This window comes from Prionailurus bengalensis, chromosome E1 (genome assembly GCF_016509475.1).
Source record: "Prionailurus bengalensis isolate Pbe53 chromosome E1, Fcat_Pben_1.1_paternal_pri, whole genome shotgun sequence".
Classification (NCBI taxonomy): domain Eukaryota; kingdom Metazoa; phylum Chordata; class Mammalia; order Carnivora; family Felidae; genus Prionailurus; species Prionailurus bengalensis.
The window spans coordinates 34809223-34826851 of NC_057347.1; the positions used below are offsets into that span (position 1 = coordinate 34809223).

Below are 17629 nucleotides of genomic sequence, written 5' to 3' on the forward strand. Positions count from 1 at the left end.
GGGGACGGAGCACTTTCCCAGGGTCTGGGAAACCCTAAAGCAAGTCAAGGGTGTCTGAGATGGTTTCCAAGCACTTTGCTGGCCGGGCTTCACACCCCCTTCAGCTCCTCTGCAAAGCCAGCTGCCCAGTCCTCACTCGCCCCGGGGCCCGCATGGGCTCAAGGGCAAGAAGCAGAAGTGGGGGGAGGAGACTGCACAGCGGGTCACCCCCCCCCCCACTGGGGAAGCGGCAGGGCCTGCAGGGGTCAGTGGGGCCTGACTCCAGACCCCTCCACCCCAGAGGAACAGGCTGCCTGGCTCTCGTCCAAGCCACCCCACGGGCATTCCTCAGGCGACAGGCAGTGGAGGGGCCGCCATACCTGATGACGACAATGACGCCATCGAAGATGTTGTAGGGGTTCTTGATGTAGCCAAAGGGACCGTACACGAGCAGCTTCAGCAGCATCTCCAGGGCAAAGAGGCTGGTGAAGACGATGTTGCTGATTTCCAGGGCGTTGGTGAGCTCCTCGGGCTGGAGGGCAGGGTGGGGTATGAAGCAGCCGAGGCTCACCCCTGAGCCCCTCACCCCTGCCGTCCCTAGCGGAGGCCACCGGCAGAGAAGCAGCAGGAATAGCAAGGTGGGGGGTAGGCGGGGCGGGGGGCGGGCAGTGGTGATGCTGGATGGACTCTCCAGAGGAGGGCTCACCCCCAAACGGCTCATGAGGAAATGCACTCGGGGGCAGCTGCCACGCCAAATCTCAGCCCCGGGTCTCAGAGCCTGGGACCGCAGGCTCGCAGGAAGCCTGTATAATAGGTTCTGCCCACCGCCTGCGAGGAGGTCCGAGACCCTTCTTGTCCTGTGCTGCCCGGTCAGCTCAGCAGGCCGTGGCCAGCGGCGCAGCGAGGCCGGCCAATGTCACAGGGCGACCGCCAAGGCCTCACACGCATACCCAGACACACAGCCACACGCAAAGTCACACGTGCTCTACAATTACTCTGTGGATTTGGCAGCCTTCTCCCGGACAACTGTTGGCTAACGTTGCTTTCTTCCAGACACAGGCACACACGGCACACCCCCGCACACCGTGCACACAAACACACGAACGAGCACACGCGCGCGCGCACGTACGCCCGCAGGCACACGCAAACGTGCTGGTGGGCAGAAAGGAGGTGACCGAGCAGGTTGTCGCAGACGAGGAGGACCTGGGGCTGCCCCCTGAGACTGCGATGCCTGGGTTCATTGCCAGCCCATCCTGTCCCCTCGCTGTGTGACCTTCAGCAAGATCCTCAACCTCTCTGGCCAAATGTAAAACACTGGCGGTAATCACTTTTATGCTTCCAGCCAGGGTCCGGGATTGGGATCGAGGACCCATCCTAGAGAGGTCGTCAGAAATCATGAAAAACGTCTGCCACTCCAGCTCACTCGTCGCCTCCCTCCCTCCCTTCCGTCAAAATTAAGCATCTACTGTATGCCTAGCAAGACATCAGGTATGAAAAGGAGCCGCAAAAACATGCCGACTATTCTCCCTGCCTCCCGGGAGCCCAGAGTCTCACTGGAAACAGGTCGTACACAAAACAGCTGAGTAACCACAAGAGGCCTTAGATACTTAGATGCCAAAATAAATTATCCCGACGGTAAATCCAAGAGTCCAGGGGAGAGACGGTGAGGGAGGAACTAAGGCTGGGAAAGCCTTAGTCAGGAAGCAGCATTTGCAATGAGCTCTGAAGGGTAAGGTCTCTCCAGGGAAAGGGGCGCGGAAGGCGTCACAGGGCGAAGCACGAGGAATGAACCATGTTTGGGGAGAAAGAGAGCGGCAGGGCTGAGCTGAGGGCTGGAGATGCAGGGTGAGGTAGGATTGGCTCAGTGGAGCTCAATGCCTACCTAATGGGGTGTCTTGATCGCCCCGAAGCCTTCGTTTCAAAACAGCTCAAGAAGTTTCAGTTAAAATAAACAACCAGATGAAGCCCTCAGTCCATCAGACACCTCCCCCTGTTTACCCAGCTGCCTCCTCTGGCTGGCTGCCCAGGTAGGTCACCCAAGCACGGAAGCAGGCCTGGGCACCCACCAAATGTATCCTGACGGCCTGACTTTGTGTGGCCAGCCTGGGTAGCGGGTGGGGAGACCTGGAAGGAAGGGCCTTCTGGCTGGCAGGTGAGGGGTGTTTGGGGGTCAACAGCTACTCAGGAGGAGAGAAGCTCTCGGCCTGTGCACGGATTCTTTCCGAAGGCAGGCCTGGGGGGCCGGGTCAGGATCAGCAGGCAGGGCCGAGAGCCAGCCGTCCAGAGAGTGGGTGGCTGGTACAGGGCCGGTGTGGCAAGGAGCCCATTGGTCCAGCAGATCCCGAGCAAGTCCTTGCTCCCCAGACGGCAAATGGGGGCAGGAAAGGACACTGCCACCTGACCTAGTGAATGGGGTCACAGAGAGACGGGATCTTGGGCCCCTCTAGCATTAGCATAGTGCAGGTGGCGGGGAAGGGGTCATCGTCAGGACAGGTAAAGCTCGGGGCTCAGATCCCTCCTGACTAAGTGGATCCCCTCTTGGCATCCCAAGTCCAGTCTGCCAGGGACCAGGCTCAGTGAGCCTGCCTCCCTGTCACTCTGCCACCTGCCCAGCTGTCCAGCTGGATTGCATAAAGGTGATGGGCACAGGTGCAATGCCTTGAGGGTCCCCAGGCTCACCCTGCGTCTCACCTCATGCTATCCACATAACTGCCCTGGCACCCTCACTTCAGATAAGAGCCGAAAGGTCAAGAGATGGTGAATGATGGGTTCAAAGTCACGGGGCAGGGAGAACCAGGGAGTGGGACCCAATCCCATTTCATTCGGACTCTGATAACACGACGAAGCAGTCAGGGGCCAAACCCACCCCAGGTGACAGCCAGGCGCCCGTGAATCCAGACACACTGAATTCATAACACGCCTTCCAAAGTCTACAAAACCATATTCCGCATGAACTTAATGTATGAATAAAGAACACGCTGATTCGAAGGCACAGCTGAGGTACAGCTTACAATGGGTGAATTTTATGGCATATACACGATACCTCAAAAAATGGTGCCAAAAATAAAAATTAATAAACCTTTTTTTAAAAAAAAGTGGCTGAAAGCACAGTAGCTTTCGGCCTCTTGCGTCGACTCCATTACTGACTCTTAAAAGTACGACCAGCACGGGGCATGTGGAGGGGGGTATTTCCAGAATTCCCTGATGTCATTCAAGGTGGGGCACAACGTCTGTACCCGACGGCTCATGGCTCATGGACACCTGCACACCAGCCGAGAGCCTCACTGGAAAGGTGGTACAGGGCTCCCCTGAGGTCCTGGTTGAGGGGGGCAGGGAGCAAAGGCTGGACCCCCCCCCTTCACACCTCCAGGCAGCTGAGACAGGAACAGCAGGTGAAAAGGAAAAGCGGGCACTGTCCCTCAGCCTGTCCTCTCTCTCCTGGGCAGTCTCACGGCACACACCTCCGGGCAATGCCTATTTGCTCCCAGGGCCCCGGAATCCCCCCATGATCCATGGGAAAAGGCACTCCTCCCCAGACAGGTCAGCCCAAGTTACTAAATCGGAGGCTGGGAACGTTCTGCAAACACAGGCAGGACGCAGGACGAGGATACAGAGACACAATCTTAGCAACACGGTGGCCCCAGGGACCAGAGCCGTGATCACAGCCACTGCAGCTGCAAAGGGGCGGGGAGGGAGCCAACTTCTGCCAGTATCTCCCCGGGGCAGCGCGCTGGCTACCCCGTCCCTCCCAGGGTTTCATTTCCTCCCTGCCTCCTTAGATAGCCGGGGAAACTGAGGCTCCAAGAGGTGTGGTGACTTGGTGGAGGTCACACCGCTGGCTCAGGAAGCCCCCCCCCAACCAGGTGGGCACCAGCCCCCCTCCGGACTCTCTCCTGCTGCCAGGAAGTCCTTTCTCAGGTCTCAATCCTCCCTCAAGACGTCAAGGTCCAGTGGGGGGGCTGCAGTGAGTTGAGGCCAGGCAGCCAGAGCCTCTCCCACACAGGGGCCCCGGGCTCTTCTTTGGGAAGATGCTAACTGCAAACGCCCCACCTCCTAACACTTCCCCTCCCCTCAACCTGTCCCCTTGGAGCAAGTATAGCCCCCCCCCCTGCCCACAAGCTCCCCGATACTTCTTGGCACCAGGACTCCCCTGAAAGCACCAGGACTCACCTCCATCAGCCAACCCTTAACGGGCCCACAGCGTGCCGAACACTGGTGATCAAAACATGGGGTGGAACCAGAGTGTGGGAGGCCGGCCAAACCTGAGACTTTCTGCCTGTGTGACCTTGGGCAGGTTCCTTAGCCCCTCTGATCCCCAGTGGCCTTCGCCGTTAAACAGGGTAGCGTCACCTCATGGCAGAACTGCTCTGCAGAACAGAGGCGTTAAAGACCGTGAAAACACCCGGCCCAGAGCCACGCTCAGGCGGCCCCGTGGGCACTGACGGTGGACGCGGGCCTCACACACGGCAGGACGGAATGCCTGCAAGGCTGCACGAAGCCCCACGCTGGGGACAAACACCAGGAGCACCCCGGGAGCTCAAACCCAGCTGAGGCCGGGGAGGAAGGGGCGGAAGGAGAACCCCGTGGAGGGCACCCCCAGCTGAGGGCGGCACGAGCAAAGATGCAGAAGAAGGAATGCATGGGGACAGGGACAGAGAATCAAGTGCTTCTCCGGGGTCAGAGCGGGGGAGGGGTCCGTGGAGGACACGGCTGCAAGGCTGGCAGGGCCCAGGCAGGAAGGCCTTGAACTCTGTCCCACCACTGGGGCTGGACTCGCCTCTGCCCGCGATGCTGCCACTGGGGCTTCTGGGGGGAGGAAAGAGATGTGCAGAGCGGTGTATTAAGAAGATTAATCTGGCTGCGGTGGTGGCAGCATGCTGACGGCTTGGAGAGACGGAGAGACGGAGACCAATTAGGGGGATGCTGCAGAGGCCCAGGCAGGAGGCCCAGGAGCGGCTCCGGCACACGGGGACGGCGAGAGGAGTGGGCGAGCCGGGAGACAGCTGGGCAGAGGCTCGTACGAGTCACCCCAGCCCTGCCCCAGCGCCACCCCACCCCCATCTCCTCCGCTCCCAACAGCTCCACTGACCTGAAATCTCTGCTCCTTGGTTCACTTCACCTCTGCTTTTGACAGTCCTGCCCGCTGCACCCCCTCCCCCGACCCAGGATGGGGGAATCCAGGCAGGCCACAGCGATGGGGTAAGGGTCTCTGGCACCTCTTGCCTCCTCCTCCAAGAAGGGGTGTGGGAAGTCAGGAGCCACCTGGATGGCAGGTGGTTTCGAGCAAAGCCCACGGGCTTCACCATATCGATCACCACCTTGCTCTTCTCAGACCTCTGGGAGCTCTCCAGCTTGGAACTTTGCCTCTCTGGGCCAATCCCCTTGCGGCCCCTCACGCCCACTGGGCCCACTGCTGGGTGTCACTGTGCCCCAGAACCCCGTATCCAGGGGTGGCTCCAGCCCCTCCCCACAATCTCCTACCAGCACCCGGAAGTCACCTCCAGGAAACACACCAGCAAAGCGGGCACACGGCACTCACAGTGTGCTCCCAGCTGGGACACAGCCAACCCAAAGCCCCTGAGACCCCAGATTCTGGAGCTGGGGCCCCTGCCCCTCACCTGCCAGGACACCCTCTCAGCCTGGAGCCCGGGGCGGACCATTTCAAGGCTGCCTTCCTGCCGCAGACCTCAGAGCGCCCCTGCCGGGCCGGCCCCAGCCCAGGTAAGACCCCACCCCCTCCGCTTCTGCTGCGGCCATCGAATTGTTGAGCGGTGCTGTCACGAGCCTGTGCTGACTGGACAGGGCAATGCCAGCTGGGGGCCTCACGGCAGCTCTGTCCCTTCCCTCACCCTCCTCTGCTGCTGGGGCTCCGTCTCTCCCCACCTAGAGCTGTTCCAAACCTTCTCCCTCTCCTCGCCCGGCCTCGTCCCCACTCCCAGCCTGGCTTCTCCCCGCCACCCCCCCCTCCCCGGGCTCCGCTCCCCTCCCCACAAACAGCTCTGTGACGCACAGCACAGCCGACTCTTCTCTCCTCCCCTCCTCCACCTGCACCTGCACCTCCCTCCACACACACCCCACGTCCCCAGGGCCCTGTTCACGTATCCCCTGTTCCCTCACTCTCCCAGTCTCCTTTCCTGGGCTCAGAGCAGAAACCCCCATGTGAGTGCAGGCCTAGTCCCCCCAAACCCCAGCTCTGTCTAGACTCTCTTCCAAGTCCCTCCCTCAGGGGATGCCAGGACAGCACCAGAGCCTGCTGTCGGCCCCACCTGCCAGCGCCCGTGCCCCCTCCTGCCCTCCTAGGGCTCCCTCCCGTCCCCTTTCTCTGCTCAGAGTTCAGTCAGAACCCACTCCCTCCTCTTGCCCCCCAGCTCCCGACTCCCACCGCCGCAGCCCCCTCCCACCCGGCTGTCACTGGGGTGTGGACGACACTAAACAATCTCCCTCCAAGCCCTTGGCTCCTCACCCAGAGAGCCAACCTGCCTGATAGCGTTCCCGGGATGGCCGGCCTCCAGCTCAAACGCAGCGCTCCAAAACAAACCCTCCCACCCCCTCCATCAAACCTGCCCCTTCCCGGACGGCCAGCTCCATCACCCTCCAGAATTCTGTCTTGGCTCCTGGGAGTTATCTAGGATTCCTGTGGGCCCTCATCCCTCCAGCAGCAGGTGCCGGCCCCCGCCCCCTTGTCCTTTCCACCACCACCATACTTGGGGCCCTCGCTGCCTCTGGTCTGAAGGACAGAAATAGCCTCTGGGCCTCTCCCTCGACCCAACCCGCACCCACTGGAATCTCTGGCTTCCTTCAACACAGCTGGGCTCACATCATTCCTGCTCAGACACCTCGGTGGGGGTGGGGGTGGGGGTGGGAGGCAACATGACTGTCCTCCGAGCGTCCCACGCCACCCTGTGCTCCTCCAGGCTAGGTTGCCGGATTTCCCCTTAATCCTTCCATCGAGGCCTCTCTGCACCAATCCCGCCTAGCTTTCAAGGACCCCTCTCAACAGCCACCTCCTTTGTGAAGCCCTTCCAAGCCCCCAGCTGGGTGTGAGCATCTCTCCTCTGTCCCCAGAAGCCTCCCTTACGACATTTGGCATAATCGTCCATGAAGCAGAACTTTTCGGCTAGAACCTACATTTCTCCGGTGCTTCTGGTGCTTCTGGCTCTGTCCCCCGCCCCCTGCCATCCTGCCACCCTATTCTGGCATGCTGTGCACAGGAGGAGGTGTTTGCTGAGCGGCAGGAGCCTATAGGACCAGAGGACGCCTGAAGGAATGTGAACACCCCGTTAGCCAGCCATCTCCAAAACAGCACCCAATCCCCACCCCCCCACATCTGGAGAGACTTTGGAAATCTGGGGCCAGGACGGCTCTAAAAGGATCATTCCCCCCTCCCCCCCCCCCCCCGGTTCTATTTGGCTCAGCCTCAGCTCCTGAGACAGGGCTCCTCTGTCTGGAGGCCAAGAACTGCTAGAAGGCCCAAGGGATAGACTTGGGGTGGGAGGTGTCCATAAACCCTTGTCCTCGAAGGCCACATGTGGGGTGTCCCTGCACGTGTGTATTTTCTGGGGAGAGAGTCCCCAGTTTTCAGCAGCATCCCAAAGGAGTCTGTGAATCCCTTCAAAGTTAAGACCTGCCACATCTGGATTTCCACCCCCCCCCACCCCACTCCACCCCCAACTTCCCTTGCCTTGAACAGCTGACCTCACTCACTTATAAATAGAAACCCTCCCTGGACATGTATCTAGAGTGACAGGATGGGTCCAGAGTCTGAGCAACGAACAGGATTGTCACCTGCCCTGTCCTCTGCTGGCCCGAAAGGCAGTCTACTCTGGACCCTGCCTCTCTCTCTCGTTGGCAGCCCAGAGACCCACTGGGCCACATGCCCCTCCCCCACCTCTCTGTTGTCCCTCCTCTGGAATGTGAAGTTAACCTCTGCCCTCAGCACCCCGGAGCTAGGAAAGGGGTGATTAGGAAGCTCCTATGTCCCCAAGACCCCCTCTCCGCACCACCCCCACTCCTCCTGGAGCAGCTTGGCCCCAGGGCAGACGCTGGCAGAGACAGACTCTCTTCTGAGCTCCAGCAGCCTGCTAGGTACGCCCCAGGATGGCCCACGGATGCCTTGTACGCAACGTCCTGCAGCCCCAATCTGCTCAAGGCCCAGTGCTCCCACCCTAAGCAGAAACCTGGGTCTTGTCCTTGCTGTGTCCTCCCCCCAAATCTCCAATTGGTGTCGAGTCCTGCAGATTCGGCCACCTGCCAGCTGTCCCCGGCCCTCTTCCCTCCACTTCCAAAGACAGAGATGTATGAACCATTTGGACCACTGCAGTAGCCCTCTCCTTGGCCACCCTGCTTCCTGTCTCCCCTTCTTGGCTCCACAGAATGTCTACTGATAGAGCACAAACCTGCTTGTATCACTGATCCGCTTAAAACATTTCTGGGGAACCTATCACCTTCAAGAAGAAACTCCTTCCTATCCCTCTCAGGACCTGGCCCTGAATTTTTTTCCAAACTGGTCTCTTGTCACTTGTCCATCCCGGCCCCCAGCCTGTGCCCCACTCATTCTGAACTCCTCACAAATCTCTCAGTTTTGGTGTTTGGTGCCCCTGACCCCTCCCCCCATCTTGTGCCCTACACCCTCCCCCCCTTTTGCTGGCTACCCCTCGCTCTTCCTGCAGACTCTGCTCCCAGATCACATCCTGCGCGGGGCTCTCCCTGAATCCCTTCCCTGGTCTGGATCCCAGACTACTCCGCACGTCTGTCTCTGAGCACATACTGCATCAAGTAAATATGACTGTTCACTTGCCGATGACCTCTCTGAGAGGAAGAAAGCAGTGTCCTAGGCCCAGTGTGTGTACGTCTCTTCCCGACCCCACAGTCAGTGACATCATGCTGCTAGCTTGACATGGGTCATGGTGACAGCATTTACACCATGGTAATTGGTCAACACTATAAACACCACAAATCAAGATGTTTTTCCCCAACTTGGATGCACAGGAAATGTGTGTGGGAGGGAAGGAGGGAGGAAGGAAGGAAGGAAGGAAGGAAGGATGGCTGGATGGATGGAAGGAGATGGGGAGGGATGGAAGGGGGGATGGAGGGATGGGTGAAGGATGGATGGATGGATGGATGGATGGATGGAAGGAGAGGGGGAGGGATGGAAGGAGAGAGGACAGGATGGATAATTCACAATAAGTTCGTTGCTCCATATTCTGCTGTCTCATGGATGGGGCACACACACGCTTGTCCTCCATCAGGTGACACTTCTGTCCTCAAGTCACATTCTTGCTCCCTTCTCAGTGTCCCATGTCCTTGTCCTCCTCACCAGTCCCTCTGGGAAAAACAGTCCTGCGGGTCTCACCAGCCAGTAGGTGAAGGGGTGGGGGAAGCAGGAGGCCATGGATAGCGTGGGGCCTACCTTGGGTTGGGTATGACAAAATGGGGGCTTCCTCTGTTGGTAGAGAGGGGCAGGAGGGCGTCACCATCCCTGGCAGGAACACCGAGTGGGGGGTAAGGTAGGTGACAGTGGGAGAGGACAGGCCTGGGGAGGGCAGCAGCCATGGGCGGGGAAGAGGGCTGGGCCCCTTGCTGGGGATCCCCAATACCGGGATCCTCTCCTGACCGATACCAGGGTCCATGGACATGGTCGCCTCGTTCAGGGTGCTGCAGGGAGACCACGAGTCACTGTGGCTCCTCTCCTCTGTTGCCACATCCCCTCAGGTGCCCCCCCAACTTTGTTCCTCACCTGGTTCCCCTCTCCCTGTCTGGGAGGCTCCATTTGAGCCTGTGTCCCGAGCCCTGCAACCCCTCTCCGCATCTCTGTCTCTGTCACCCCGATGTCTCTGTGCCTCCATCTGTCTCGTCCCCGAGTGTCCATCGCCCCCTCCGTAGCTCTGTCCCTCTTGTCCCTGCGTCTCCGTCCTCCCGTCTTCGTGCCTGCCTCTCTCCCCCCAGGTCTTCGTCTTGCTCTCTGGGACCCCCTCTCCCGGTCTCCGTCTCCCTCTGAGTCTCTGTCTCTCTGCCCCCGCATCTCCTCACCCCCCTCCCGGCCCCCCTCCGCCTGCTCAGGCTCCGAGGCGCAGATGGCGGGACGTTCACGCCGCAGTGCCTGCAAGCACAGGGCCGTGGCTGCTTCTGGGACTTCTTCCCCGGCCCCTGAGGCTGCGGAGAGCAGTCAGTCATCTGCCCGGCCTGCTGGGGACTCCCACTCACCCCTGTGGGGCCCGCACAGCGACCAGGTACTGAGACAGACCCCTCCCGGGAGCAGACGCTGCGCCACCACCAGGGGGGACCCCCTGCCGCTGAGGGCTTGGTGGGGGATGCCCCCTGCTTTCCTCAGGGACTTGGGCAAGGAGATGCTGCAGGCACCCCTGACGGATGGCTTTTATTTCCCCCCCAAGGGGGTGTCCTTCTTGACGTCTAACCGAAAGGCTTCCTGCTGCCGCTTCATCGGCCCTCGGTCTCCGTGACTCAGCTTCTCCTCAGTGCGGTCAAAGCCTCCGCCAGCAGCGTCCGCTAGGGCACGTGGCGGGATGCAGCGCCCCCCAAGGAGAGGGACACCTGACCAGGGCTAGAACTGGGGGGAGGGAGGGGAGGCTGAGGTCCAGGCTCACGGAGCCGGGGTAACGGGAGGTCAGGGGCTGCCCTCACCAGCCTGGCAGAGTGGAGCACCTCTCCCCAGGGGGCCGGCTGAGCGGGCGTGTGCACACACACCATGCCCCGTGTGCCCAGACACAACACGCCTACCGCGGTGCCGTACTCCCCACCTGCTGGAGCCGCAGCCGGCGTCCTGCCCCCTCCCCGCACCTCACCTCCAAAAAGAGGGAATCTGGCATAGCCACCTGGGGGGAGGGGGAGCCCTGAGGCAGGAGGAAGGGGTGCCAACATGGTGTGACGGTGATGGAGGCGGGGCTGGGGCCGGCGTGCCCCTGGCTGGACAGGGCAGCTGGGTTAGGCGCTGAGCGTGCACCACGTGAAAAGGCACGGAGGTCGGCAGGGTTGGGGAGGGGGCTCTGATCCCCCTGAAAAGTGACCGTCTCATATCAGCTCCAGCCCTGGCTTGCACCCAGACCCTCCGTCCCCCTCCGCCATGAGCACCACCTGGCCCGTGTGGCCAGCACCTGCCCCGTCCCTACCCCCTCCGCACACCCCTTCAGTTCTGTATCAGGAAAGGTCAAGTTCTGGCGGCCCAGTCCCCTGCCCGAGTCTCCGGGAGGCAGGAGCACCCAGGAAAGAGCACAGAAGGGCCTGGAGGAACACCTGCCTCCTTTCTTTCCCGAGAATCAGCCAAGGGGGGTGACCCGGAAGGCCAAACCGGGACTAAGGGCCACCTTCTGGAAGGAGCCCTGTTGGGAGGCCCGGCCCCAGTCAGCGTGGGGGGTCGAGGGCAGGGGTGGGGGTCCCCCAGATCACCCTTCGCATACTTGCACAGCCCTGGGAGTGAGAACAGCCACCTCCCGTTCGGCCCAGATCCCATCTGCTCGCAGCCATCAGCCTCACGACACAAGCCTGCTCCCTCTTCCACATGACAGCCCTTCAAATATTTGAAGACAGCTCGCCTGCCCCGCTGAGCCTCCTCTTCTCCTGACTAAACATCCCGGTTCTTAGAACGATTCCTCAAACGCGATGGTTTCAAGTCTCTTCAGCATGCTGGGCGTTCTCATCCACCCAGCCGCCCCACTCACAGCAAGGCTCCCGGAATGGAGGCCGGGAGCAGATGGCTTCCCTCCCTACCGGCCGGGCCTCAGCTCCACCAAGGCGCCGCCACCGACCCTCTCCTCCTCGCCCCTACCTGCTGCCAGTCGGTCACACTCCCAGTTACTGAGTCAGGTGGATGCTGGGGGGGACCCAGCACTGGGCTGGGGGATCCCCCAACACCTTCTCTCCCCTCTGTGTCTTCTCCAAAGACCCAAATCTCTTCCAACGACTTGTCCCTCCAGAGGGGTCTTACCCACACCTGAGGCTCCTCACTCACTCACATCCCTCAAAGTCCACCTCCTCTGGGAAGCCTTCCCAGATAGAACAGGCTCAGCTCAGACCCTGCCCCTGCCCTGGGGCCACCTCCAAACACACAGACTGCGTGGCATTCATCGGTTTTCACCGTCCAAAGTCCCCACACATTGGTGTACCTCCTTCCTGTCCTCCTCCCCGCCATCAGGCTAGCAGCATGGAGAGGAAATGGGACCCGGGGGCGGGAGGGGAGGAAGGCAGAGGGTCTCCAGGTCCAGGGCCCGTGCCCTTGCGCATGCCCCTACCTGTTCATGGTACTCGATGCCCATGCTGAGGGTGTTGACCAGGATAGCAATCATGATTCCCCGACCAAAGTACTTGCTGTCCACGATCTTCCGGAAAGTGTCACAGATCAGCCTCCAGAAGGCCAGCACAGAGTTGGGCTCTGCGTCCAGCCCTAGACTCTGTCGGTGCCGGCTGTGAGGGTCCCGGAGATCACCATGCTGGGCGTCTTGTGTGAGCTCATAAACTGCCTCGCTGTCTGAGTCAGGCATCTCGTGGCCGGTGAGCTCCACTTGCCCTGCCCCCGCCCGGGCACAGTAGGGGCAGCTGTCTGGGCCACAGGCTCCACTGTCCGCCTTCAAGCAAGGGCTGGAGATCTTGCAAGAGCTTTGGCAGGCACCTGGGACAACAGGAGGGTAGAGGTTAGAGGCTGCTGGGTTTCCTACGTGGGGCGGCCCTTCCCTCACAGCACATATAAAATGAGTTAGGTGGGGCGCCTGGGTGGCTCAGTCGGTTAAGCGTCCGATTTTGGCTCAGGTCATGATCTCACGGTCTGTGAGTTCGAGCCCCGCGTCGGGCCCTGTGCTGACAGCTCAGAGCCTGGAGCCTGCTTCAGATTCTGTGTCTCCCTCTCTCTCTCTGCCCCTCCCCTGCTCATGCTCTGTCTCTCGATGTCTCAAAAATAAATAAAAACATTAAAATAAAATGAGTTAGGAAGTTAGGGGTTCTTTCAATGGTGGGGGTTCTAGGCACTTCATGGGCTAGGAGTACTTAGTGCCGGCAATGTGGACAGTCCTGAGCAACAGAATGCCCCCAAATACCGATAGCATTCTACTGGCAGTCATTGTTGGGTGTCCTGGGCTTTGGCAGGTGGCCTTGATGTCCTCTGAGGTCCTGGGCAGCTCTCCTGTCCTGGGAGCCTTTAGCAAGGAGCCTAGACCATCTCTCCTTCCCGTGAAAGCCAGCCCTGCACCAGCACTGCTCTGAGTAGCATTTTCCAAGGGATCCTTATGACACACACCCGCAGATGTGTGCTCACATACACACACACACACACACACACCGGACACACGCACGCACGTGCACTGGCCATTTGCATACACACATGTACTGTGTGCATATACGTACTGTTTGGGAACCACACACACCTGCACAGCCGACCACGAGCATGCACAGATACATGCACGTTATACAATGCACACGTGGGCACGCGTCCTGACCAGACAGGGGCACCGCCCTTGCGTGTGCACCCATTCGACTACACATATCAGACACACGTGTACACAGACACGCACGAACATCAAACACGTGCATGCACATGCCCACATACACACACTGGACGCCTTCCTGCACACACACATGCACATACATACACGCCAGACCGCACACGCTCATGCACACAGTGACCTATCCCAAGACGCCAATCAACGTCCATTTAAATTGGCTTTGATCATAGAATCTGAGAGCTGAAGGGCACCTCGGAGGGCACGCAGGGAAAGCACGTACGTGAAGTGAAGGTGCCTAGCTCGGGGCCCAGCCCCTAGTAAGCACCCAATAACATTCCCCCTTCTGACTGCACCCAGGAAGGTTCGCCAGCAACCGTGGTGGCCCCCGCCCTGCCTTCTACACAGGACGGAGCTGAGACACACATGCACGTGACTGGCTTACGTCCCATGGCAGGGTAGCGGAAAAGCTGGCACGGGCACCGTTCGCACGGCATTCCGCACCGGCACCTTCCTGTCCCAACCCACGTTCCCGCATGACTCCCACACGTATCCCACTGCTCCCACGTGCCACAGCCTTCCCGAATCCCAGGTCCTGGGCTTCGGCTGCAGTGCGTCTGTCTTCGGAGGAGGGCCCGCCACCCCTGTCTGACGGGGGGGACGCCTACAGGCAGGGAGTGTCTCACTTCCCCTGTGACGCTGGGTGTTCCTCCCACCAGACTAGCAACCCCCTGAGAACTTCCTGCTCCGGGCCCCCGGTCTCCCTGTGGGGAGGGAATGAAAGTCGTGTTTACAAGTCTCCTTAGCAGGGGGGTGGGGGTGGGGGGCAATGCTGGCCACAGTCACACATCATTGCCCCTCTGGGCCTCACAATGTAGTGTGTGGGCCTCAGCGTCAGATGGTCCTGAGGTCACCCCTCCCCAGTGGCACAACCTTGGGCAAGTCAAGCAACCTCTTCGAGCCTCCTTGTCCTCATCAGTAGAATGGGGACAAGAAGAAAGCTTAGCATCTACACTGTTGAGAGGATCCGATGGGATTCCGCCCGCAGAGCATGGGACAGGCACTCAGCAATCGGTCGACACCCGTTGACCTCACAGAGCAGAGCAGATCGGGTGCTCGTTACGTGATCGATATTGTTCCCATTACAACGCGGGAATTAAGATTCCTGTTTTAGCAGATGAGGCCATTAGGGCTCAAAGACGCGACGGGACGGCTCGAAGGTCCCAAGGCCTCAAGTGGCAGAACGGAAATCAGAGGCCTGTCCTTGGGACGCCAGGCCCCCAACCCTCTCCGGGACCCCACCTGGCCCCCGGGCAAGGGTCCCAGCATGCCCCACCCAGAGCGCTCACCTGTGCTCTGTGTCTCGAGCAGCTTGTGCATGGAGCTGTAGGGCCCGGGCGGGATGTTGAGGCTGGTGAGGGTGGGGGGTCCGGAGGTGGGGGCCGCCTCCACTAGCGCCTTCTCCTTCAGCATCTCTGGGGGAGGGCTGGTGTGCACCGTGGGGTACACCTTCCCGCTGCCCACGGTCCTGCCCGACGCCTCGGACGGCGATCTGGGAGGGGGTGCCTGACAGCGGACTGGCTCCAGGCGGCAGTCGGCGTGGTAGAAGCTGTGTACGGACTCTGCGCCCCCCGGGGGGCCCCCGGAGAGGGCGGGCGTCGAGGGCGGTGGCAGCATCAGCCGGCGGGCCCCGTTGGCATCCCTGTCCTGGATCTCCGGGCTGGCCCGGGGGGCCCGCAGCGTCCCGTTGCCCAGGTGGTAGTGGTGGTGATGGTGGTGGTGGTGGTGAACCAGGTGGTGGACAGACGGACGGCGGTGGGAGCGAGAGCAGCTGCCGCCGGGCTGGGGCTCCTGGCCGCCGCGCGGCACCGGGCTGCTGAGCAGCCCGGCCCGCACACCCGCCGCCCGGGAGACCTGGGCCAGCCTGCGGGCCGCTTTACGGAGGACGTACACCAGGTACTTCAACAGCTCCTCGTAGCAGCTGCCTGGCTCCGAGAAGCTGGCCAGGGTGCTGGCATTGGACAGGAAGCGCACGCGCTGCTCCCGCATCAGCTGGCTCTCCCGCTGCTTGGTCTCTGAGAACTGCGTGGCGATCACCACCAGGCACAGGTTGATCATGAAGAAGGAGCCCACCTGTTGGGGTGGGGACAGGAAGAGGAGATATCCTGAAGAAAAGGGCACCGCTGCCGTGGCCGCGTACCCCCGTGCCTCTCCCCTCCCCCAGCCGGGAAATGGCCCGGACCCTGACCCCTGCAGGCTAGCCAGGCTGCCGCTTTTGAACTCGCCCGCGCTCCCTCGTCCCCCACCTCCCTGCCTCAGTTTCTCCGGGACTCCTGGATGGCATCGCTGGGACAACAATCCAGAATGAAGGAAATGAATATTTATGGTGACAAGGCAGATTTTTTTTTTTTTCTAGATTGTGTCCTAGTAATTATGATAATTAGCTTCACTAGTATGATTCCAGAGAGCTGTTTGGAAGATTCTTCACGGAGAGTGTGGGTGGAAACTAGGCCCCTTACCTCCCTGTCTGCTTCCGTCCCCTCCCCCCAGCCCAGGGAGAGAAGCACAGTGAGAAGACCACGCTTCTCAGAGGTGCTGGCCTCACTCCGCAGGTGGCAGGTGATGGTGGGGGAGGGGACGAGGCCCCAGGCGTGGCCCCCCTTCCACATGCAGGGGCGGCAGGGATAGCCTGGAGGGTTTGCTTTTTCTCAGAGCCTCTGCCTGTCACCAAGAGCTGCCTTAGTCTGTCTCCACCTCTCTCTGGAGATTGTCCTAAATCCTGAGTAGATTTTTTTTTTTTACGATGTTTACTTATTTTTGAGACACAGAGAGAGACATAGCATGAGTGGGGGAGGGGCAGAGAGATGGAGGGAGACACAGAATCCAAAGCAGGCTCCAGGTTCTGAGCTGTCAGCACAGAGCCCGACACGGGGCTCGAACTCACGAGCTGTGAGATCGTGACCTGAGCCGAAGTCGGACGCTGAGCCAACTGAGCCACCCAGGCGCCCCAGTCCCGAGTAGATCTTAATCTCCGTCTTCGTCTCTTTCTCTCCATATCTGTCCCTCCCTCTCTGGCTCTGTCACTGGCCTCTTGGTGACATGGAGAAGGGCTGGACTTGAAGTCCGTAGCTAGGCTCAGCGTTCTCATTTAGGAGGTGGGACCACACCCTCTCCACTCCACCACCCCCCCCCCGCCGCCCCCCGCCACAGGGCACTATGAGGATTAAGCAGGTAGCAGATGTCACAGCACACATCAACCCCAACGCCCGCCCAGCGAGATTAATCCATGGCACCCACAAAGCCCGTGATGGGGACAGACAAATGAAGACAAGTGGGTTTCCTCTCTATAAAATAGAGATGATAACAGGACCGTGGTGAGGATTCGATGCACCAGCACAGAAAAAGTGCTTAGAGCAGGACTGGCGCAGAGTAAATGCTCAATAAATATTAGCTGTAAGTAGTAGCAGTTTAATTATTAACTATGAATGCTGGTGACTAAAACTATTAAATATTGCTACTTTTGCCTCTGCTTTCTGCCCTCAGGAAGCCTTGGGATTTCTGAGCTGGAAGGAACAAGAGGTCAGGCACTGTTTCTCAACACAGGGTGATGGGAACGGGGGGTGGTAACAGTCCTCTGTTTGGGGGACAGTCATTTCAGGATGTTTGCCAGCTCTCCCCAGCCCCCCAACAAAACGCCAGCGGTGCTCCCCTAGACCCAGTAGGAAACAGGACCACCCTTTGCTATTTCCAAATGCCCCCTGAGAGAGGTGATGCCAGCTTGGGTTGAGAATCGCCCTTTTTACTGAGGCCTAAAGTGGGGCTGGAGGCCTCATGGGGAATGACGTTGCCAGAGGTCGTAAGTGGTAGTAAGTGATAGAACCCAGCCTCGACCTTGGATTTCCTCCTGACTCCTCATGACAGGTGCCCTCTCTCTCTGCCTGCCTCTCTATGGGACCCGTCCTGAGAGCCAGAACTTCAGACCCAGGAGGCCTTCCCCTCTCTGGGCGCCCCACCCTGTGTCCCCAGGATCCCTCATCCCCACAGGGGCCCAAGGAGCACTCACGATGATGAGGAGGATGAAGTAGATAAAGTTGTAGAAGGAATGAGCATCCATCACGAAGTACATGATGTCGACCCAGCCCTCCAGCGTGATGACCTGGGGAGAGTGCAGAGGGACAGGCTGGTTTGGGGCCCCCTAAAGCCTC

At 60.1% G+C, this 17629-nt stretch overlaps 1 protein-coding gene across 20 annotated transcripts in view; it reads right to left on the reverse strand.

Moving 5' to 3' along the window:
• CACNA1G (calcium voltage-gated channel subunit alpha1 G) overlaps positions 1-17629 on the reverse strand; it is a 61261-nt gene that overhangs the window by 32165 nt on the left and 11467 nt on the right. For 18 of the 20 annotated variants that reach the window (XM_043584075.1, XM_043584072.1, XM_043584073.1 and 15 more), the window contains exons 7-10: positions 17488-17580; positions 14774-15557; positions 12225-12601; positions 360-511 (exon numbers count right to left, since the gene is read on the reverse strand). In XM_043584075.1, the coding sequence (XP_043440010.1) occupies positions 360-511; positions 12225-12601; positions 14774-15557; positions 17488-17580 (1406 nt within the window). The remainder of the gene's footprint in view (positions 1-359; positions 512-12224; positions 12602-14773; positions 15558-17487; positions 17581-17629) is intronic. The other 2 variants (XM_043584074.1, XM_043584089.1) reach the window with 1 other exon arrangement.